This window comes from Coffea arabica, chromosome 7e (assembly GCF_036785885.1).
Source record: "Coffea arabica cultivar ET-39 chromosome 7e, Coffea Arabica ET-39 HiFi, whole genome shotgun sequence".
NCBI classification, from domain to species: domain Eukaryota; kingdom Viridiplantae; phylum Streptophyta; class Magnoliopsida; order Gentianales; family Rubiaceae; genus Coffea; species Coffea arabica.
In genome coordinates, this window is record NC_092323.1 from 3140645 (window position 1) to 3163265 (window position 22621).

General features: G+C 38.3%; 4 protein-coding genes and 1 long non-coding RNA gene across 7 annotated transcripts; 2 read left to right on the forward strand and 3 right to left on the reverse strand.

Moving 5' to 3' along the window:
• Positions 1 to 405: 405 nt before the first annotated feature.
• Positions 406 to 1829, forward strand: LOC113722822 (uncharacterized). Its single transcript, XR_011818596.1, has 4 exons — positions 406 to 683; positions 782 to 849; positions 922 to 1050; positions 1363 to 1829. It is a non-coding gene; the product is annotated as an uncharacterized lncRNA (long non-coding RNA).
• A 422-nt stretch (positions 1830 to 2251) lies between these two features.
• On the reverse strand, positions 2252 to 4077 carry LOC113722823 (uncharacterized). Its single transcript, XM_027246046.2, has 3 exons — positions 3919 to 4077; positions 3638 to 3726; positions 2252 to 2579 (listed from the first exon to the last, which is right to left on the reverse strand). Exons 1-3 carry the CDS (start codon positions 3955 to 3957, stop codon positions 2429 to 2431), a joined length of 279 nt encoding a protein of 92 aa, XP_027101847.1. The 5' UTR covers positions 3958 to 4077; the 3' UTR covers positions 2252 to 2428.
• Positions 4078 to 5568: 1491 nt separating this feature from the next.
• On the forward strand, positions 5569 to 7990 carry LOC113723119 (uncharacterized). Its single transcript, XM_072059018.1, has 5 exons — positions 5569 to 6279; positions 6411 to 6678; positions 7137 to 7235; positions 7341 to 7552; positions 7684 to 7990. Exons 1-5 carry the CDS (start codon positions 5777 to 5779, stop codon positions 7757 to 7759), a joined length of 1158 nt encoding a protein of 385 aa, XP_071915119.1. The 5' UTR covers positions 5569 to 5776; the 3' UTR covers positions 7760 to 7990.
• Positions 7991 to 8441: 451 nt separating this feature from the next.
• On the reverse strand, positions 8442 to 10244 carry LOC113722848 (probable galacturonosyltransferase-like 6). The gene has a single exon (XM_072059019.1). It carries the CDS (start codon positions 9949 to 9951, stop codon positions 8848 to 8850), a length of 1104 nt encoding a protein of 367 aa, XP_071915120.1. The 5' UTR covers positions 9952 to 10244; the 3' UTR covers positions 8442 to 8847.
• A 2244-nt stretch (positions 10245 to 12488) lies between these two features.
• On the reverse strand, positions 12489 to 22493 carry LOC113722838 (paired amphipathic helix protein Sin3-like 2). Of its 3 annotated transcripts, none has more exons than XM_072059886.1 (24): positions 22082 to 22493; positions 21903 to 21978; positions 20919 to 21152; positions 20645 to 20828; positions 20461 to 20559; positions 20180 to 20353; positions 19777 to 20077; positions 19342 to 19478; positions 18767 to 18842; positions 18660 to 18686; positions 18318 to 18511; positions 18058 to 18212; positions 17752 to 17879; positions 17374 to 17628; positions 16541 to 17128; positions 16239 to 16333; positions 15368 to 15994; positions 14868 to 14965; positions 14650 to 14788; positions 14411 to 14563; positions 14132 to 14295; positions 13758 to 13869; positions 13128 to 13303; positions 12489 to 12929 (listed from the first exon to the last, which is right to left on the reverse strand). In XM_072059886.1, the coding sequence occupies exons 2-23, from the start codon at positions 21974 to 21976 to the stop codon at positions 13175 to 13177; spliced, it is 4143 nt and encodes a 1380-aa protein (XP_071915987.1). In that variant the 5' UTR covers positions 21977 to 21978; positions 22082 to 22493; the 3' UTR covers positions 12489 to 12929; positions 13128 to 13174. The 3 variants fall into 3 exon arrangements, 2 of the variants coding, with proteins under 2 accessions (XP_071915987.1, XP_071915988.1); XR_011818468.1 differs by having other exon boundaries at positions 12579 to 12929; positions 13031 to 13303; XM_072059887.1 differs by lacking the exon at positions 13128 to 13303.
• Positions 22494 to 22621: the final 128 nt, after the last annotated feature.

Consider the following 22621-nt stretch of genomic DNA (forward strand, 5'->3'; position numbering starts at 1 on the left):
TTCAATTAAATTATTTCGAGGTTTGATTTTGATTAGGCCAAAACTCGACTCGACTCGGCTCGTTTGCAGCCCTAGTTGCAAGCGATGCCGTTATTGATTGTTCGAAGCTGTAGACTGTAGTGTTCCTTGTAACTTTTGAAATCAACTTAATCATACAAAACCACGACTTTGTGTCTCTTAGAAAAGCGAATCAGAAAGGAAAGCGCATTCCTAAAAGCTAAAACTGAGAGGGTATATGCTACTGTTACTGGTAAAAAGCGTAACTCGCGAGGGCGCTTTGGGTTTAGCGCGCTTAGGTTCCAATTTGAAAAAAAAAAGCAGCAAAGGCTTTTTCCCCGCCCGAATCATAAGGGAAACAAAAGAAAATGAACAAAGGAAAAGGGAGATGCCCCCTCGGCCCTCCCTGCTTCAAATCCTCATTCTGACTGCAATCACATTCTTGTCTGAGACATTATGAATAGCGAGCGTTTGCCCGCCATAGAACTTATCATTTCCTTGTTCCTATTCAACTTTTCTGTCTCTTACTTGTACATATGCGTATACCTCCTCCTCAATCTTGATTCAATGACAGCTTGTATTCGGCGTAAAGGAATGTGGTCCTCGCATGCCTCTCGTGATTCCGAAAGCAAAAACCCTCCATTTTATTGCCGCAAAGAGAAATCCCTTAGCGTCTTATGCTCCAAGTATGCACCAGTACTATATCTTGTGATCATCGTATAGAACTAATTTTCCATTTTTTTTTCTTGTTTTATCGAATTATTTTTCTTGTTCTCAATAACAGCTTCTTGAAGCAGTACAACAAAGACGGTGTTGACTCTATTGGAGTAGATCATGCTGCCTTTCAATTAGGTAGTCTTGTATTCATCTCCTATGTTTTCAGTTTTTCCGCTCCAATTTTACGTTTTCCTCTTTCGTCTCCAGATAAAAAATACAGACGGACCGAAAGACCTCTTCTTCTGAATGTTATGGTATCGCCTCTTTATGCGGTTGTTTGCAGGTGTTGAGCGGAGGCGGATTTATGATATCGTCAATATACCAGAGAGTGTTGGGGTAATTCTTTTCAATCTAACTGGTTTATTCGTATTTCTTTCGCTGATCTAAGCTGGAGTTTTAATTTTTTTTTTTTTTGTAATTTGAAGGTTTTAACTCGAAAAGCTAAGAACCATTACTCCCGGAAGGGTTTCTGATTTCAAAACACCATAACTTGACTTTTATTGAGAATAATAATCGAAAATCCTTAGCAGTACACTACAAAGGCTCGAGTTACAAACATGTATTGAGTGATTATGTCCACTTTTTATTAGTGTTGTTTTTTTTATTGCCATGGCTTCTACTTTTGATTGATTTTGAGTATGGGTGCAGGTTTCGACTCTTGAGGGCAAATGAGGAGGCTTGATCAAAGTAGCCAAGTACTATTGAGTAACGGAACCTAAAGCAAATTCCAGCCACCGAGAGAGCCATTAATCCACACTGTTAGCTGGCTGAAAGTAAGCAAATTCCTCCATTTCACTCCTGTGGTGTTTCATCTATTTCTTGAAGAAGAGACTAAGATTAATTCCAGCATAACATGACAACATTTCGTAATATCAAAAAACTTGTACCATCCTGGAAATTGTAAAGGAACTGAAAATCGACACATTGTAAGTATGATGAATGCACTAAACAGCTATCCGAGACAACCAAAATTGATGAGGAGTTAGGGTAAACTTTTCACTCTATTGGCCCAACATTGAAAAAGGTTTATTTAACTACCTGTACACACCATTTTCCATGGTTTCTTTAATATTTCTCTTGGAGAATTTGCCCACTTCAATATTCCAGTATTGGCATTCCTAAGGTTCAATGTTCACCTAGGCCCTCTGATGTTGACCCACAGAATCAAGTGTAATACATAGGCAAAGAGTATCCTAGTTAGCTGACCCCTATCTTTCCTTTGATTTAGTTAATACTTTCATTAACCATACATTTACAATAAATCGGACACCCTCAAGCAGCGTGTGGGGGCCACAATTCAACTTGTCTTCCATTAAGATTTCACTTGTAAATTAACCAATTGACCCGCAAAATTACACGTCTAAGATACTGGTAAACTGAGACAGAAAAAAAAAAAAAGATGAAGTAATTTGAATCGCAAGTATATCGCCTTGAAACAGGGTTAAACACAGTCGAAAACTTATTTCACTAATCAAGAGCCTCCATAGAGAAATGGAGCATTGCATGTTGTCAACAAAGTGATTTTAAAAAAAAATAATTGCAGAGTAATGATTTAGTGCATTTATTTCAAAATTACATCAAAACTCTAAATATGTTTGATTTTAGAACCCATGGTATGTAAATGTTTTGCCCTCTCAACCAATAACAATTAGTTGCCAATAAAATGATGGAGAACTACCAGTTAAAAAACAACTGTGAAAATAAGAGAGGACTCTCAAATCTGCGGTTTTGAGAAGAAATTGTTGACAGAAGGCATGATCTGGGGAGCCCTATTACGAACAAACTTTCTGAGAGCATGTTCAGCGTACTTCTCCCCTTCTGCATGGTTTTCAAGAACTCCAGCAGCTCTGTTCTCCTTGGTCACCCTTGATTTCCATAGACACAAAGGTCAGTAACAAATCAAGTACATTTAGATGTTGAATTAGGGGAAGCCCCCGTAAGTATGTTTTAAGTGCATGGATGAAGTATATCCATGATAAAGCAAGATGAAGATTCCAATTTACTTTCATAGGCATGCAGCATACTGCAAATAAGCTAAGGATAAAAGATTACATTCAAAATGCACATGTTTTCTGAGAAGAAAATCGCTGCTTTCTGCATTACTCTTATGAACAAACACACAGAGCGAGGTACAAAAACAAACAGGGCAATCTAATTCAAACAGCATTCATCAGCCACTTGCCCATTTTTGTTACAATAGTGAAAATGATCCTGCTTGCTCAAGGCAAGGAAAAGAGTACTTAAGCGCAGCAATTACATTGTGATACACAAACATCCAGCAAAAGAGAGAGAAGGGGGGTTTTTTTTTTGGAGAGGGGGGTGTGTGTGTGTTCAGAAGAGGGGCTTCGATCTGTACGTGAATTCTCAGTGAAGCTTTGATAAAATAGAACATGAAGCAAAACCAAAGAAAGCTTTGATTCAGCAAAAGAAAGCCTTCGTGTAGAGTCTTTAACGAAATAAACAACTATCAATAAAATCGCTAGATCTTATCCGGGAAGATCCCCAAAACCTAATGCTAAATCTGGATTTAGCAGTCAAATTTTGATTTCGACAATTTTAGGACATAGGATTTAATTAATATCCATAAGGCCTCCCTGTTTAATTGTTCTTTTGCAAAATGAAATGCCTTCAAGCATTCGCGATGTTCTTCTCGCATTTGTATATGTTTGATATCTCTAAAGCAGTAGACGATAAAGGATACATGAATTTAGATGATAAAAATGAAAAATTGAGGTACTCCATAAAACAGCAGTACGCCTAAACTTCTTACAGTTTAGGACACAATCGAACATTTAGCTAAAATTTCAGAAATGATGAAAAAAAATAAAGACATAATTCACCATAAAAAAATACGTTTGTTTGTCAGAGAGAGAGAGAGAGAGAGCAGGAGAGCGAGTGTAGGGTATAATTATGAGTATCATACCGGACTTCCGGGTTGATGCAGATGTTGCGGATCAATTGCGCCCCGCAAATACCGACGGCCACCCCAACTGCTGCGAACAGCGGATATACCTGCAACCACACACACATATACGTAACACACCCATCACCCATCATACCAAATCAATGGCCAGATCTAATCATAATACTCCTAACAAATCCATGAGAATCGCCTAAATTGCTACGTACTAGTTAAAACAAAAAGATCAAAGGGAGAAGCCAAAGATCTAGGGGAGGAAAAAGTTAGAGAGAGAGAGATCGGACCTCGGGCCTAAGCCATCTGTTGACGGTGGATGACGCCATAGGACCAGAAAACCAATGTGCACACCGAAATTTTGCTAACAACTCTGGATTGGAAATACGAAATGCCCACGCCTCCACCCCAAAGCCTGCTAATATATGCCTTGCGGCGGCGCTGACGAGTAAGCGCTGTATCTTTTTTATTTTATTTTATTTTGATAGAGTAGAATTGTATTAAAATTAAATTAAAAGTTAATCTTATACACCATGTCATTAGACGCATAGCGACTAATTTGAATTTGAACTTGAATTTAAAATTTAAAAAATATATGTGTCATACAGTCAAATCTTTTATACACTAGTGTTTTTAAATCCAAACCAAAAAGTAAACTGATTATAAGTTTCTAAAAATTGGATGATTTCAGCATAGCATCATAAATATATTTAATTATATACTAATTAAATAGCATGAAAAAAACACTTATGTATGTATGTAATGTAACAACATGGAGAAAAAATTACCTATATTTTTGTCACTCTATTTTTTGTTTATCCTACTTCTTACAATTTTAAAATCCTCAAATTTGACTCCAATTTAATATTTTAAATTTTAAGCGCAAGTTAACAAGTCTACAACAAAATCATTAAGACGGGCTTGAAAACAAATACCAAATTAAGTTTGCAAAAACAAATAATGAAGAATGTTTTTGAAATAGTTATGATTATCCAAAACATTTAGTGTGTAAAGTTAGAATACTATGAAACTTTGAGCATTCGTATCGCAGGATGTTTTCTTCTCTCTTCTCTTTTAAGCTTTGTTTTAGGTGCTTAGATTTATAAAAGTTCGCTTCAAATCATTCGTCCCCAATTTTGTCTTTGTTATGTCTATCCCATCTTTGTTTGTTTATGTTGGTTTTTTGGAGCATATATTAAAAAACAACACCTTAGTGATGCAAAAAAAAATTTATATGAGACTTGTATTGAAGGTAGAAAATGAGTTTATGTTATTTATTAATCAACTCACTATTTATAGTGATTACATGAAACAAACTAACAAAATATTCAACTAACAATTATCCTAAAAATCTCAACAAAATATAATCTTCTTTTACTAGCAAATCTTAGCTAAAATATTTGTTAACAAACCAACATGATCTTTGGTTAACAAATATTCTTATTTTTCTAATAACTAAATTATTTTGATATCAAACATAATCTAGCAAAATCTGTAGGAAAAGTTGGCATATTTCAACAGTTTAATTGTCACGTGTACTGTGCTGATAAATTTATTTTCTAATATAATCTTAAGAGTTATTGATTGTATAACTTATCCACAATAGAATTGTAAAAGTTACGGGACATGACATATGAAATTCGGGACAAACAATTTTAAGTAAAATTCAGTAATGTGTTTGGATTGTAAATTATTACATCTTATTTACACGTATTAACTTGATTGCATCATCAACATATTTTTTAATCTTTTTTATCTCACATATATCATATTAAAAAAATGTCATAATATTTTTTTTTCATAAAATTATCTCAAATAATTCACTATCCAAACACACTTAGGTACCTGTTTGGAAAAAAAAAAAAAAGCAAAGGGTGGTTGCGTAAATAACGTCAATACGAGTGGCACTCAATTGACCAAGTACAAAAAGCAAACAAATCCCCAAACTAAAAATTGGTGGGCAGAGAGAAAATGAGAAATCCCAATCCATCCGAGAGGGGTAAGAGATTCTGAAAAACAGAGACAGCCGCGTGAGTGGCCGCCGGCTGCCACACAATTTTTTTACAATTGCGGAAACAGCTATGAGATAATACCTCAAAGGACCTTTATTATTATATATCTCCAGCTGCTTCTCTTGGAAATTCTTTTATGGCAGCCTCAACAGCTAGGGCTTTCTTAGTCTATCCGGCCACCCACCCCTCCCTCAGGCCTTATCACCACCACCAACTTCTTCAACGGCTGCAACCCCCTCCTCAACCGCCACCCCCTTCTTCTGCCGACCTCCACCTCCTCATCCGACCGTGGCTTCCGTCCATCCTCCCCTGTAAGCGTAGGGGATTCTCGTCGGCTTCCTCATCCGCCGTCAGCTGCCTAATTTCCGGAGTGGACGGCGGTGGAGTCTCTGACGATTTCGTCTCCACTAGGAAGTCTGGATTCAGCCGCGAATTCTCCGTTATCGCCAACATGCTCAAGCGAATTGAGCCACTCGACGCCTCCGTCATCTCCAAAGGTGTATCCGACTCCGCTAAGGACTCGATGAAGCAGACCATTTCTACTATGCTGGGCCTGCTCCCATCCGATCAATTTTCCGTCACCGTCTGGTTTCCCAAACGCCCTCTCGACCGCCTTATCGTTTCCTCCATAATTACCGGGTAATCTCTTTAATCTTCGCTCTCTAATTGATTACAAATACTTTTTGTTTCCAAAGCTGAACTTTGAACCGCTTAGTGATTCCATTGGGCGGCGAAATGTTAATTCAAATTGGCTGGTCCAAATTATTCAGGTATACTTTGTGGAATGCGGAGTATCGGATTTCGTTGATGAGAAATTTTGACATAACTTTGGATATCTCCAAAGATTATCAACATTTGGAGGAGAATGGGGTTTCAGAGCTGAAGGGAAAACAGAGTGAACGAGCGGAAGGTATAGCTAGGGTGGACGGTTGTGCGGAAGTTTTGGATAGAAAACAGGGGGATAGCCTCGGAAATTTGTCTCCTGAAGTTGTGGAATACATTCAACAATTGGAGTCGGAGCTGTCTAGTGTTAAACAGGTGATAGGTTTTTCATTTTTCTCTCCTTTTAATACAATCATTTCACGAGTTTTGATTGCAGTCATCATGGAAATTACATATACACAGTCCCCCGGTTTGTTGTTTGAGGGAAATTTGAGTGCTTCGTATGTCATTGTTAGATTATTGGGAGTTTCGAATTATATGATTCGTGATGTTCTTGGAGTTTACAGCAGCGTGAGCTTGTAATGGAGCTTAATTTGACATAGTAGCACTTATTCTCTTAGGTAATGACTCATCCTCATATTGGCCATTTAGATGTTTGAAGCTCTTTGAACAGCTGAAATTATATTCTTAAAAGTTGGAATGGTGGTTTTACCTTCAGGTAGTTGTTTTGTTTTTTCTTGGAATATGATAAAACTCGGAGAAAGTCGAGTCGTGTTATTTGTAAATAGTAACTATAATTTGTTTTGTTGATTAAATTTTCTGTGCTGTCTCAGGAACTTCATACCCGTAAACAGGAAAATTTGCAAATGGAGTATGTCAAAAGGAGCAATAATGATCTATTAGAGTACTTGAGGTCTTTGGATTCTGATATGGTAATTAACTTATCAGCTGGCCAATTGTATTTGCAATCCGTCCTTACCACTGCACTCTTGTGATGGTCGCTGTTGCTAATACGTGGTCATATTTTGGCTGGACAGGTTGCTGAATTGTCAAGACCTTCATCTTGGGAAGTGGAAGATTTCATTCACCAACTTGCACAAAATATATTGCAAAGATTTTTCAAAGATGAGATTACTTCCAATGCTGGAGAGGATTTTAGTCTAGCAAGTATAGAAAATTATGATAATGGCAATGAATGTTCTGATACGATTGGCACTTCGCGGGATTACTTGGCTAAGCTTCTTTTCTGGTAAGTTTTTTCTGGTTTTTCTTCTTTCTAGTGACTTGGGCGTTTTGTGGTTTACATAGTAGTCTTAACGGGAAAAGTGTGCTAGTTACCTGAAATATAGATTCACGGTAAACATTCCTTTGCAATGACAGGTGCATGTTGCTGGGACATCATTTAAGAGGGTTGGAGAATAGACTGCATCTAAGTTGTGCCGTCGGCTTGTTGTAAGTAGGAGGGAATGTACATTCTGGTTGGAGAATAGACTGCATCTAATCTAAGTTGTGCTGTCGGCTTGTTGTAAGTAGGAGGGAATGTACATTCTTCTTTTTTCTACTTCCTCTTTGTCAAATTTTGTGTGATCTTTTATATCATTTTGTATCAGCGGAAACAAGTTACCTAGTGTCATGTGTAAGTTCATATGGATATCTATAACCTTGTATGTAAAAGAATTGCAGCGAAGCTGGTGCCAAGGTCTCAACATTTCTATTTTCCCTGGCTACGGATATGAAGTCATTCGTTTGAAATTTGAGTTGATAAGTACGATAATTTATGTGCTTGGAATTGGGAACTCCCACTTCCATTTGTCCTTGGCATCTTTGTTGGCATTTTTTTTTTTTTTTTTTTTTTTTTGCTGATGGAGTGGGTGTCCGGGTCAAGACCGTAAAGGCGGCCCGACTAATCCCACTCCGGCTCGGCCCAGCGCCCCAACCAGAACCAAACACGATAGATGCACGGCGGTACTGATGTTGCTGCGGAGGTTCGACCCCAGGACCTGACGGTCCCGAGGAAGAGGCGCCAACCACCAGCCCATTCACGTGGGGCATCTTTGTTGGCATTTGATACCCAATTTGTTAGAATTTAGAGCACAAATTAAGAAATAGCACTAGAAGTTAATGCTGCAAAAAAATGGTTTATTATAAAATCTTATATTGAAGGACTGAAAAAACTTTGAATTTTTCATTTACGAGGTCTCTATTTATCAAATATACAAGAAAGAAACAGTCATCATGCTCGAATCAAAGAATTGTTTATTGTCCAAAAGACCAACATTCACTGTATTGAAGTACAACTCGGTTGGTTCCGTCCACCATTTTGGCTCGCTGAACGGGCAAACAAAAGGGCTGCTCTGCATCGAAAATTTCTCATACAGGGAAGCCAACAAATCTATTCTCTGATGTATCCAAATACTATCGGATTGCCCAGTATTATATATACAAAAGAATTGTCGAATATGAATATATCAAGGGACAAAGTAACAAATGAACCAATAGAAAATGAAAAAAAAAAAGAGAAAGAACTAAAAAATTTGCGTCAGGTCACCACCGTGCGCGGCGGCCGTTGTGGCCACGTTGCCTATACAAATCATGGGGTTCCCATAGATGATCTACAGGACATGGCCTTCTTTCGTCAAGCCTCACCCATGGCTTTCCCTTTCCGCTCCAATGCAGCAAACTAACCGGACCGGGGTGCAATGATCTACAACTGTTTACCACATTGTCCCCGCCAAGGCCGTGTTGATTCCATCTGTCATCAATCGCGTGAACCTCTCCGCCGAAAACCAGCAAGAAAGGTGGTAACGAACCCAACTCGTATATCCTCGTCTCCCTCTGTATCTCCATCCATTTCTCAATCTTCCCGGTAAAGTCTCCCCTCCGCCACTTGTCTAAATCCATGATCATCACCCCTGTATTGAAATAACACGGTTTCTTTCCTCGGAAAGTCTTTGAAAAATCTGGTCGAAACCAGAACTGATTGGTGAAATATTTGGTGAAGTTGGCATGACAGTACTGGGGAGCACCAATTACTCTAGAACCGGTCAGAGTTGTTGACCACAGTTTCTGGATGTCATCGACGACGATGATGTCAGAATCCAGGTAAATCACTCGGGATACACATGGGTCGATGATTTCAGCCAAGTAGCTTCTTGCGTAGTTTAAGGGGTTATCCAGAGCTTGACGAATGGAAGAGGATATCAAATTCTTAACACGCTCGGAAGAGTTGAAAGGATAAACCTTGAAAGCCAGGGACGGAAAGATGGATCTTAGGATTCTAGCGAATTCGTCAGGCGTAGGTGAAGAGCCGGCGGCACTGGAAGCTGGATCTGCGACGAAGTGAAAGAAAATGTTTTCCGGGCAAGAAGCATGCCTGAGTATGGAGTTAACTGCTGCCACGGAACCTCTAAAGTAGACAGAATCAAGCGTCATGGCCACGTGAACGAGGAAAGGACGACAAACACCCATTTCCCCCGAGTCTCTCGGAGCTGAGATTTGACACTGGTCTCCATTCCTATACACCGGTGCTTCACGGTATCCTGGCGAAGGCCTGGCATCTAGTTTTGTGGGGAATGATCGGCTGGCAAGCGTTGGTAAAAGCAGCAGCGAAACTAGCACAAAAGAGGAAATGAATGTGCAACGGACCATGCCAGCTAGATGGATGCTCTTGCTCTGTGGTCTGTTCTGAAGATGGTAATTGGTCTCTGGACTCTGTGCTACCCAGAAAGGTTAAAAAGAATAAAAACAGAAACGCGTATTAGCAGTAGGAGAGGAGTTAGTACTATCATCAGTTTCTTGTTGACAAGGAAGATACTTCTACTACTATATGAGAATTTGAAAATGAACAGAAACGCGTTGCCGAGTTTGATTTGATGAAGAGGCTGAGTTTTGTACTAATAGTAAATATGTATTGAATCTTGGAGTATTTCAAAGTTGCAGGCAGCTGCTTTGGTTGGCTTCTTCTAGGAACCTGAAGGAATGTTGGTTAGTTCACGCATTTTAATTAATTACGCACGTGGTGTGTGGCCACATGCTCCGCTAAAAGTTTTCTTTCTTTCTTCCTTTTATTTACTTGAACAAATAAATATTTTGAAAAACAAAAACCAAAAAAAAAAACCCGAAAAAGATTTTTTTTTTTTTTTTTTAAATGAAGGAGAGAAGAAGAAGCATGTCTACCCACCTTCTACCGTGCTTCGGACCAAACACACACACACACACACACACACACACACACTTGGGAGGTTTGACCGTTTAATCACTTGTATTGTAAGACTAAATGATTATAGGAGTACATGGCAAGATAAATTATTATCGTGTCCTGAATTTGACTTGAACTCTTCAAAACGTTAGAGTTGAATGCTTCTTTTTTTTCCAACTTATATGCTTCAAGTAAATGAGAAAAGATTTTTGTAACAGAACCAGAAAAAAGCATGCTTTGAATTTTAAAACACATTTTTTTTTGGTAAGCAATTTTAAAACACACATTATTAACAAATTATGCCCTAGCTTTAATTAATTATGTGGGAGTCCTGGAGGACGGACGGAGCCGTTAGCCGCTCAAAACTGTTGGTATTTTAGGCGGGCCAGCTGTGCGCCGGTGGATAAACGTCAAAGCTCTCTTTATATGATGGAATATATGGTAGACTGGGATCTAAGTTGTACAATCACGCCTTTGAATCTGACAGATTTTGGAGGAAGGAATGCTGCTCTCTCTCTCTCTCTCATTATTTTCAAACACATGTACTAATATAAGTACTAGTAGTATTATTGTTGTTTCTGTCATAATTGTCAACACACTTCGGATGGTTCGTTCGACGCCGCAAAGTCTTAGAAAGGCAGCCAGCAAGCGTTTCACGAGAAGCAACCGGATGATTTTTTGTTTGAACAGCAGTTTATTTGGATGATTTATTTGAAATAATTACTGTAGTATTTTTTATGATGTGATATATGTGAGATAAAAAAGCGATTGACAAGATGAAAAGGTGATTGAAATTTGTGAAGCAAATTATTTTATCTAAAATTATCTCAATCCAAACAAACCCTTTATTTTTTATTTCTCGAGTTAAAAATACTACTTTGACGGTGTGGAATAAATATACTACTACTTTTTTTTTTATTTATCCAAACACGTTAAAATCTATGCTAGATTTACTCATACTTTATACTAGGAAAAAAGATCAAAAGAAACTCAAAAGGGATTGACGCACCATCTACCCATACTACATAAGCCACCCCCCCCCCCAATGACAAAATTTTTAGAAAAGTTTAAGGTTGTGTTTGGATTGCATTTTTCATGGAAAAAATACTGTAGCGATTTGATGTATGTGAGAAAAAAAGGTAATAAGGAAATGTGATCACGGAAAACGACGTAATTTTCCGATGAAAAATCGCAATCCAAGAAATTTTTAGAATACAAACCAAGAAATTTTTAGAATACAAACCAAGAAATTTAATCCCTTAATATATACTCAAGTAAAATTTTAAAACTCTCTTGATGGTCAACTACTCTTAGAGCAGTCGGTTATATATACTACTACTAGGTGCATGTGTACTTAGTTCAAAGTTGAATGTGTCGACTGCCACGCAGTACAAATCTAATGGTAAGTTATTCCAGTTCCACCGGAGTAGCTTCGAGTATGCTCAGTAGTGGTATCGGTACGCCAACAGAGACCGAGAGAGAGAAAGACGTGAACCTAACTGTTGGGTAGAAATTAACTAATGCCCATGGGACTTAGTGCGCCATTAGTCTTGTTTGATAATTCAGTTAACCACTTAAAAACTTAATGAGTTTATATTTTGACGTCTTTAAATTCGTTCAATAACAAAAAATAAAACATTTAAATTAATTAAGTGACTCTTAATTTTCTAAGTAAAATTTATTTCAAAAGATAAGTGATAAACTGTTCATTAGTTTAACGGATTTAGACTTTAATTATTAGTTTAACGGATTTAGATTTTAATTTTCAGATGCACGCTTAAATTCATTCATAAGTCTTAAACAACGTTCGCCAGTACAAAACCCACGTGCATAATGTTCTTCTTCCTTTTTTTTTTTTGGGGCGGGGGGAAGGGGGAAGGGGGTTTACATATTAAAAATTGTTACGGTTATTATTATTAACCACCGCGGATCATCTGCAACAGGAATATTTTATAACTCCCAACAAATCCTAAGACAATTTTGTCAGTGTCGTAATAGAACTTCCATTACAAAACTTTAAACCTCCTGTTTCATCACTGTTTCTTACATAAGGCCAACACAGTGACAGAATAACAACTGCCAGAAAAATTGTTCCAGATATAATGGGGACTAGACTACTACAACCAGAACCAGAACCAGAACCAGAACCAGGTAGGTAAACTGTAAAATATAACAATGACAGACAGCAGGTCTCTTATGCACCCCCTTTCTGAGAAGAAAAAAATGCAAATACAGGTGAAATAAACACAGGCTCTACACATTCAAGAACATGGGTTAAAACCCCCTATGTACAAACTACGGCTCACAAGCCCATCATAACCTTCCTTCACTGCCCTCAAAATGTTATTCAGCAGGTTGGAATAAGAAATTACAAACGGACGACTGCTTCACTTGAGTCTTTGCCCGGACACCATTCGCCAGCCAAGTTCTACAATACAAAATATGAAATGTTAAAGAGAGATATGAATGTCCACAAAAGCTTTCAAAAAAAAAAAAAAAACGTGCAGCTACGGATAAGCATTTGCTAACACTGAGTGCCTCTAGTTCTCGAGGTGGGGTGTGAGAGGGCGAGCAACTATTGCAAAACCTTCCAACATTTTAACACCTCTCCAGAGACAATGCATACCTTCGAACACAATGCTATCAGGAGGACGGCAGATAATAATAATAGTATTACAACGATGCCGCCAAAAATTGGTTGAATCGTTTTACTCTTGGCTCATCTGATTTGCTCCCGGATACGTTTCTTCTTTTCCTTCCCAATCGGAAAAAGAAATCCTCTGTGTCGAGAACATATGAGATCTGCAACAAGCTCCATAATTAGAGAGCTACAATGTGATGAAAGAACAATCATCATCCAGCAACACTTTGGAGATGGGATTCTAATTCTACACGCAAAGAAGTGAATAGAGGTAACTGTCCGGTTCGTCTCTCACTTCCAAAAGATTACGTCCTTGGAACCAATTACTATGCTAGATCTACATTACAACAACTCCTATACCAAGAAGTCGGACTGGTCTTGCAAAAGAATGTTGGAGAAAACCCTTCCAACTTAAAAACCAATATTCATCATAATAAATAAAAATTGCTAAAAGGTTTCACTTCTAGAAGCTTTTATATTATTGCCAAGGAGGACATTACATGAGAAAATCCTTTAAAGGATATTTATGAAGCCAAATGAAGATCCTACAAGATCATACTTCCTTAAACTACCAAAAAGCCACCAATACAAAACCACAGATTCACAAAAGCATACCTTTGATGAGTTGGAAGACATCTTACACTCCAAGCCATTCCACACTCGAACAGTTTCCATGGCCTTGCAAAAAGCAGAGTCCTCATCAATCTCAGCAAATTTACGCTTATTCCTGCACAGATCAAGGAAAATGAAACATATCAGATTGTCTAGTTAATTCATTCAAGCCAATGCCATATAATCCAGTCAAATTCCAAAATTTTCAAATTCAATAACTTTTCCTGAGAGCCAAAAAAAAAAAAACAGAGAGAGAGAGAGAGAGAGTAAAATCATATGAACAAGGAGTCCCAAACTTCCCACACTCACTCCCCTGCTTAAGTCATCAGTGCTAAAATTATTTGCTAAGTCTCATAAATTGGAAATAGTTCCAATACCTCTTGAGCATAACAGCAGATGACTCCTTTTTTCCCTGGCCAACTGACAGATAATCATTGTACAGATAGGCTGCAAAATTTGGATCTATGGAAACGGCAACCACCTCAGACTTCTCATTTCCATCATCCATCAGTTGGATGGACAAACGCGTTGGAGAAGATGTCTAAAATAGCACGGAAACAACTCATAATTCACTTGTATTAATACAAAAGAATATTACTAAAAGCAAATACCATTTAGCAGGGGAAAGAAAGAAAAGAAGGCGATCGAAGACCTACACATTCAAACCGATAAATATTCTCCTCGTACAAAAGGACATGCGAATTCTCATAATACACTGAATCAACAAATTTTTCTGGTTTCCGAGACTTTTCATACTCATACAACTGAAGCAGCTTGTTGTCCAATTCATCACTTGAAACAGTCTGAAGCTGCAGAAAAACATTAAAAGTCAGAATCCCTTAACAAGACAAAAAGCTTTAAAGGATAAAGATTTTACAGATTTATGGGAAATTACCTGCTTGACCAACTTATATATTAACTTGTCCAAGGTAAATAACACATAAGATTGGTTCCCAATTATTGACCGGCAATCATCCTCAAACTTAGCATTGTCAGCAGATCCATCAAGCAAACTATATAACGCACTCATAAATCTGCATTAAACAAAATTTTCATTGAATAAATGTTAGATGCCACAACTGTGTGAAGAAGAGTAGCATGCTGCTAAACCACCTGGCATACGGATCAGTATCAGTATCCTTTGAATTTCTCCATTTCAGTTCAGATGATGCAGAGTTCTGCTTAGCTGATAATAATCTTTCATACAGTACCTGGTAACAAATTAAGAAGATAATAATATGTTACCAGAAGGCAGAACAATCATCTATCCTTTAGGAAAGAAGAGACCAGGGTTAATGGGAACTATTATTCCCTTCCTACACACCATGGAGGAAGGAATCCAAGTTCAGAAGAATAGTGGTGTTTCATCAGAGAGTTCATAAAACGCTCTTGAACAGAAAGCAGGCCTCAGAAATCATGGAATTGGGAAAAAATTGTACCTATCTCTCTTTACGGTTCAAGATCTCCCACTCAAAGGTTAGTTTTCCTAGTCTCCATTCTCTCTCTCTCTCTCTAAAAGAAGCAGCGAAACTCAAACATCTATGATGATACAGTGAACAGATCACCCAATCTGAGAACAAGACAATAAAACAATAAAGAGAACTATAACTTACTTGATGAAGCCGAAAAAGCACATAGAAAGTATCATTTCCATAAAAGATCCGTGAATTCGCCTTTCGAGTATCACTTAATGCTGAGGGCACATGCTTTGTGAGAGGCTTAGAGTTAAGAAGAAAGTGCTCCGACATTGGCATTGATGCACCATCTCCACCAACAAAGTGTGCTTCACCCACACCTTCTGCCTCACCTTCACTCTCACCTTTGCCATCAATCTCATCATGTTCTCCATCTTCCTCTTCCTCGTTCTCTTCACGTGAGCACTCATCAGCTGCGGACTCACTGCCAGAAACATCTTCACCAGCTTCAGAAACATTTTCACTGTCTTCATCATCAGCATCTGCATCATTTTCACCAGCAGCATCCTGACAAGAGATCTCCTCGCCCACTCCATTTGGATATTGCATGTTTTCGTCACCATGATTAGCATTAGGAATGACTTGTGAGCTACTTTCCCGATATGCAACAAAATTATCCTCTTCAAAATCACCATTAGGTGATAACTCCCCCTCCTCTTTCTCATTTTTGGATGGATCAACCGAATCCTTGTTGAAACTGTTATGTCTAGACCCCTCTGCAAACCCTCCATTTGCCAATGCCAGCAGTCTTGAAGCATCACCGCCCTGTAACACAAAACAGAGCACCACTTGTATTAAATTGTTGGCCCTCCACCAATGCATGTGATGAACGCTCTAAACCCACACCCACACACACACAGACAGAGAGGCAAGGATGAATTACACAAAGGCACTGAAAGAGAAAAAAGGAGGGGGGTCAATATCTGTGTTTTGCCATCCCACAGACACATTTCCTTTCCCCAATTCCTCCCTCCAAATCCAAAAAGTCAAGGCAGATAAAACAGCTTACCTCTGATGATAGAATATCTCCAACATTTGACTTCGCCCCATGACTATCCTCAACTCCTCCCCCATTAATAGGTCGCGAAGAAGTTGCACCACGCCCTTGACATACAAGAAGACAAATTATATGATGAAGATGAACGTGACTTAATAATATCACACCATCCAACATCATTGAAACCAAAACAAATTTTCTATGCAACAGTAAGTGCCATTTTGACTGACAGAGTGAGATAAAAACCCCACAAACAAAATAATGTATGGCAAGAAGCGCAAATAGTAGCATAGTCCATATCAAGATGTATCAACCTGAAGTTATTTCCGAGTTGATTCTTCCATGAGCTACATCTGCTCCTGTAGCAACTGCAGCATCAGAACTAGTTAACCGCTCACCAGAAGCCACTGTTAATCCATCTTCTTTGGCCATCGTATCTGCATTTGTGAAGCTAGTCCTGCCAGAATTAATACGTGCAGGTGAAGTGTCTGCATCTCCATTGCAGGTGGGTTTTGACTGCTTAGAATTCATGGTAGTAGCATCAGCACTTGGGCTTCCATCACTTTCTACTACACTTGTCCCAGTACCTTTGGTAGCACGACGCTTGGACAGTACATCATCTTCAGTAACCTCTGAAGCACGAGGCCGAGAAGGAACACCCAACATTACCTCAAGGAAGGAAGTCCAAAGCCTCATAACCTTACTTAATTGTTCTTTTGTTGAGCAAACCTCTTCACATGAATATTTAATTAGTTTATACAAGTCTTCATGAATTTCAGTATCAGTATATTCAAATTCAAGATTTGGAACTATAGGATGTCTACTTCCAGCAGCGATAGAAAGAAGCACATCATCCTCTTTTTGCTTTTTCTCCTTAACTTCTTTAATCTCCGCCACCAAGGCTGCCATCAACAACACAGACCAGATTAATGACACCCAAAATTGAAAAAGATAAAGAACAAAAGAAAGCCACAAAAATTCCTCCTATCTCATTTTGGAAGGACTATAAATAACAATGCCATTTCCTAACATTGACAATAGGAAACAATAGAACATAGAATTGGGGAAACAGTTATTACACCATAAGAAAGCATAAGAATATTGAGAAAAGCCATGCGAAAAAGAAAAAAAATACAGCACAACTTACATTTGGTGCTCAAGTTCTTTGAATCTTGTTGCTTGAAATAGAAGCTACGGTGGTCAAGCGACTTGTAATGGTTCTTGGCATAAATTTCAGCCCAAACTTTGTTAAAATCTGAACGACACTTAGTCCACTCCTCTTGCTTCTGCTTTAGGCGGGTCAATATAACAGGCAATGCAAGAGATGGATTTTTTCGCAAAATGTCCATCACATCCAAACCATGATCACCATAAAGGCGTTCAATGCATCTTAAATTGAGGGCTACGGGAAACAAGAAAAGAACCAACACCACCATGTCAAAGTACAGACTTGTACAGGTTTCCTTCTATCCAGAAGGTAAAGCAACAGAGGCATGCACTACATTTGAATTCTCCAATAACATACCTGTAAAGTAGTCTTCAATTCTGATTGGACTATCTGCACCTATTGAATTATCATTGATGCCGTTCAACAACTCCTCAGCACGCTTAGCTGTTGAGCTGACTGACTCCAGCAACATATCTAGCTCGAATCTGAAATCAACCCCCCACATCCCCCCCCCCCCCCCCCCAAAAAAAAGGGAAGAAAAAAGCACACTCATCAGTAGTGGTAGCAGACAAAAATTACAACAAGTACAACAGTCGATGAACTACAACCTGGAAAATATTTTAATTGCATAAACAGATTACAATAACACTGCTATAATTTTACCTATCATCTTCGCATCTGAACAGACTTTCTTCGTACTGGTTTCGGCGCATGTGTTTGAAAGAGTAATCCTCACTTCCTGATGTCACAGATACCCAATGGTCATTTAAAACTTGGGCCCCAAGCTCAGACCTCTGGCTTGCTGAAGGGATTGGATACTGTAGAATAAATGATATTAAAATAAACTTAGATGTTATACTGCATCCTTCATATAAATAAAAAACATGCAATCATAATAGGCGAAAAACAAGCAAATTTCTTACATCCTCAGGAAGAAGCCGGTAACTTGGAGTGCATCTTTGACAATTTGAGAGGTCAAGTTCCTGAATGGATTTTCCCCAATACTTCTCCTTGTACCTATCCTTTTCTTTACCCATATCCATGTCACGTTTATGTTCCTTGTCTCTTTCCTCCAACTTGAGTGTTTTTGAACTGTGTCCCTCATTCCACAAAGATTCTGCTATCATTAAAATCACTTCATCAAGTTGCATAGCACATCTTAAATTCAAATGACCCATACACTCATGTAGCAGTTTATAACTTTCCACAACACTTGGGCTGTAAATGAATACTCATCCAGAGGAAACAACAGATAACAAACTTACTTTTGCTCATGACACCAAGAAATCCATCTGCAGCAATGGCCATAGTCAGAATTCAACTCAAAGCTAAAGCAAACAAATCTACTAACACTGAAGGTACAGTAATTCACCAATTTTTTCACAGCGTTCCAAAAATTCATTGAACCCCTCCATAAGATCAGGATATTTTCCAAGTAAATCAGCAACCTGAACGGAATAAAGGGAAAAAAATCTCAATTTGATGATGATATACTATTAGAAGCATGTTTTCCAAATCAATTTGTAAGCCCAAGAGTGATGATAGACCAGACAATCAAGAATGAAAAGGATAAATTTGTGGAAATGGATACTTCTCAGTGCTAACTAAAAGAAGAGGACAACCAACTTCAAGCTATTTACACAAACAATGTACTAATTGTGTATTAGCACCAAGCAGCAATCTGTTACATTGTTACAAAATCTTAAGTTATTGGCATAGAAAATGCTACCTCAAGGTTACAACCATACTGAAAACTAAGCTGAAATTGTAGCTCAACATTAGTTGCTATAGCATTCTCCTAGTTATTGTCCAAAGAAGTAAAAGTGAAGGCTAACAGATAACATAAAATGAAATTCCAACACCTAATCTTCCTAAACAATTAATAACCAGCTAAGCAAATAGACTCCAATTTTTGGAAGCACAAAAAGGAAGCTCTGATACACCTACCAAACTCTGTAACTCCTTCCTTGTAATTATTTCTGTGCTATAAATGTGAAGACACTTCAAAAATGCCTGGTAATCATCAGGGTTGCGTAACCTCTCCTTAACTTTTTCACAGAAAGAGAATTCTTGGCTATACATGGCTGCAAACATCAAGCAGACAGCATATCTAAATAAGGATATGAGTTGAAAGTCTTAGCCCAAAAAAAAAAGGTACAAATCAGTTGAGTCAAAGTTTTACCAGGCAATCTCAACAAAGAACCAAAATGGCAATTTTGATTTAGTGCAAATATTCTAATCCCTATACAGTGCTCCTTTTTGAAACTGTAAAAAATTAATGGTTTATTCATCTACTATCATATAGCGCCAAAAAGTTCTTCAATGGCTACAAATCTATATTTAGTGGATTATCCTCGCAAAAAAAGCCATCAATTTACTCACTCTTTAGGGAGTCTTTATCATCATAAGAGGCTGAAACTGTATTGCCGCCAAAATCTTCAACCTTCCGAGCAGATTTTCTTTTTTCAGTAAGACGATGCATGCTTATGTCCCCATTATTTTCATTATCAGGTTCCCTGTAATCCTGATCACGGTTTCTCCTTTCCCTGTTCTCCCTTTCAGCACGCTTCTTCTGCTCCTTATGCAATCTCACCATAGTTTTGTCATCATCAGTATCAGGACGCTCTACACTAAGATCGCGTTCACCATGGGGACTAACAATTCTATCCCGACGGAAACGTTGCTAAGGTGGGAGGACAGAAACCCTTTTCTGAGTTAGAACTGTACAGGGTAAAATTAATAAGCAATTGCAATTCTGGGAAGGTAAATCCAAGTTGAAAATAACCTTTTCCATCTGTGATTGTCGCAAAGTAGCCACAGCAGAGCTCCTCTCATCATAGCGATGAAAAGAATGTCGGCCAAAAGAAGTATGAGGTGCTGATGCAGCAGCCGAAGAATCAGGCAAAAATCTAGTGAACTCATCCAGCAAATCTGGGTGGTCTTCAAAAAGTGCTGCCACCTACATATATGCCAATGATACGACAACAGAAACAAATGGATGAAGAATGACAAAATTGTTATACAGTCATAACTACTATAATCAAAATAAGCATCGATCAGATATACCTCCTGGTAGACCTCATTAATGCCCTTGTGTTCTTTCCGATACATATTCAAGATGTCTAGAAAAGATTTATAGACATGATCGTCACTTTGAAAACGTTTCTGCACCAAAAGAGTACTCAATCAGAACCAAAATAGGATAAACAGACTCATGAACTCACTGGCAAGAAGTAAATGTCAAATCAACCTTTATCTTGTTAACAAAGCTTATAGCCTCTTCAAATTCGACTGTTCTCTTTGGTGGGGCCTCTTCTTCATCATTCAAAGTAATTTCATAACCCTTTGGCAAGAAGGTATTGAAACCAAGTATCAAGTTGGGATGCCCTTTAAATAGCTCTTTAACCCTTGCTATAACACCAGCTGTGTCAATTCTGAAGGAAGCAATTAACAGACTTCCAAAGTTAGATGAAATCAAGAAACGCCAAATTGTGAAATTCTATTGTATAATGTAATTGAGGTACCTTTGAGCCTTAAAATCTTTCATCACATCAAGGAACATGTCATACTTCTCTCTCTGATCTTGAAACATATCCTTAACTTCCTTCAAATAGGTTAAGGCATCATTTGTGGTGAGCTTTTGGGAAGTACCACCTCCACCTGCACCTCCACCTCCGCCTCCGCCTCCGCCTCCGCCTCCGCCTCCGCCGCTGCCACCTCCTCCTCCACTGCCTCCAGGAACTTGCGGCTGCCCATAGCTTCCAACAAAAATAGAAAGATGAAAAAAGTAGGTCACTAACATCAGTTACACAAAAGGCTAATAACTCAAAACTCATGAACTGGGTGGTATAAACATGCAGCCAAATTCACCAAGAGAGTGGTTGCATTATTTTGTTGCTTGCTAAACTATTTGTCATTATCTGCAACCCACGCCCTTTTTGTTCTTTCCACCCAACCCCTAAACCAAAGGGGAAAACATTTTCAATTTTGGGGTTTTTTTTTTTGGTCTGTGTGTGTGTGTGTTGTTTTTTTTTTGGGGGGGGGGGGGCGCAGAATTAACAAAAAGACCAACACGAAAAGCATAAAGATCACAACTTTATCTCAGAAATTGGTCTTTTGAATTCTCCAAATACCAATTAGCACCAAAAGATTACAAGAAAAAACTAATCCAATTTTATGCTTAAGGTAAACCAGGACATCCACCAATCCTGATCACAAAAGGTTTTAGCAACCATATATGGTACCTTACGACACTAAATTCCAGTGGTTAACTGAAGATCAGCATACAATTTGGTCAAATTCCCTGGTTGGGAAAATAACAAACGGGGAGTCACCGGACATAATTTCAAGTAGAATTGCATGAGAAATCTACCATCAGGATCAAACACAAACTCGAAAAAACAAAACAGTTCTAGAAAACCACAACAAATATCAACCACCACGAAATTTTCAAGAGCCAAAAAGAAAACAGATAAAATCGTGAAGATAGAAAGAAGACAAAAGCTCACGATTCTCCTCTAGAGGAACCAAATGGCCGCTTAAATTGAGGGTTCACAAAAGCGTCGTCCCTTAAGCGCTTCATATCTGCAAAACAACACCAATCATCAGTTCATCTTATTACAATAATCCCAAAATTTTAAAAAAAAACCCACCAATTAATTTATCTACTGGTTTCTGAGAAACCCACCTCTAAAGTTTCCTCAGAAAATCTGAGGAGAAGAGAAAGACGACCTCGACAGATCTAACTATATAATCAAAGAAGAAAAAGCAGTTCAACACTTCTGGATCAACAAAACAATCTAAGTCATTTCTTTACTCAGAGTCTAGCAGTATCAGATGAAACGTTTTCTCCCTTCACTTCTCTTCTCTTCCCTCGCTTTCTTATTTCTCCCTTCTTTCTATTGTCTTCCTTTTTCTCTCTCTCTCTCTCTCTCTAACGTTGGGAACCAACAAGAATACACACTCCAGAGCAGTGTATGGTTTAAGAAGACGAAGAAGAAGAGAAACAAAGAGGTAAAAGCAAAAGAGGTGAGAAAAATTGGTGTAATGTGGCTACTAATACTATGCCAGAGACTCCGGTAATCCTATTACGTGACTCTGCCAAAATAAAAACCTCATTCCAGTTATATATGCAAAAGAGAAAAAAGAAAAAAGATTGAAAAAACAAAAATTGAAAGCTGGCTGAGGTCTGGACGATGGGTTTGTGGGGGGTACTAAGGAGGTCTTT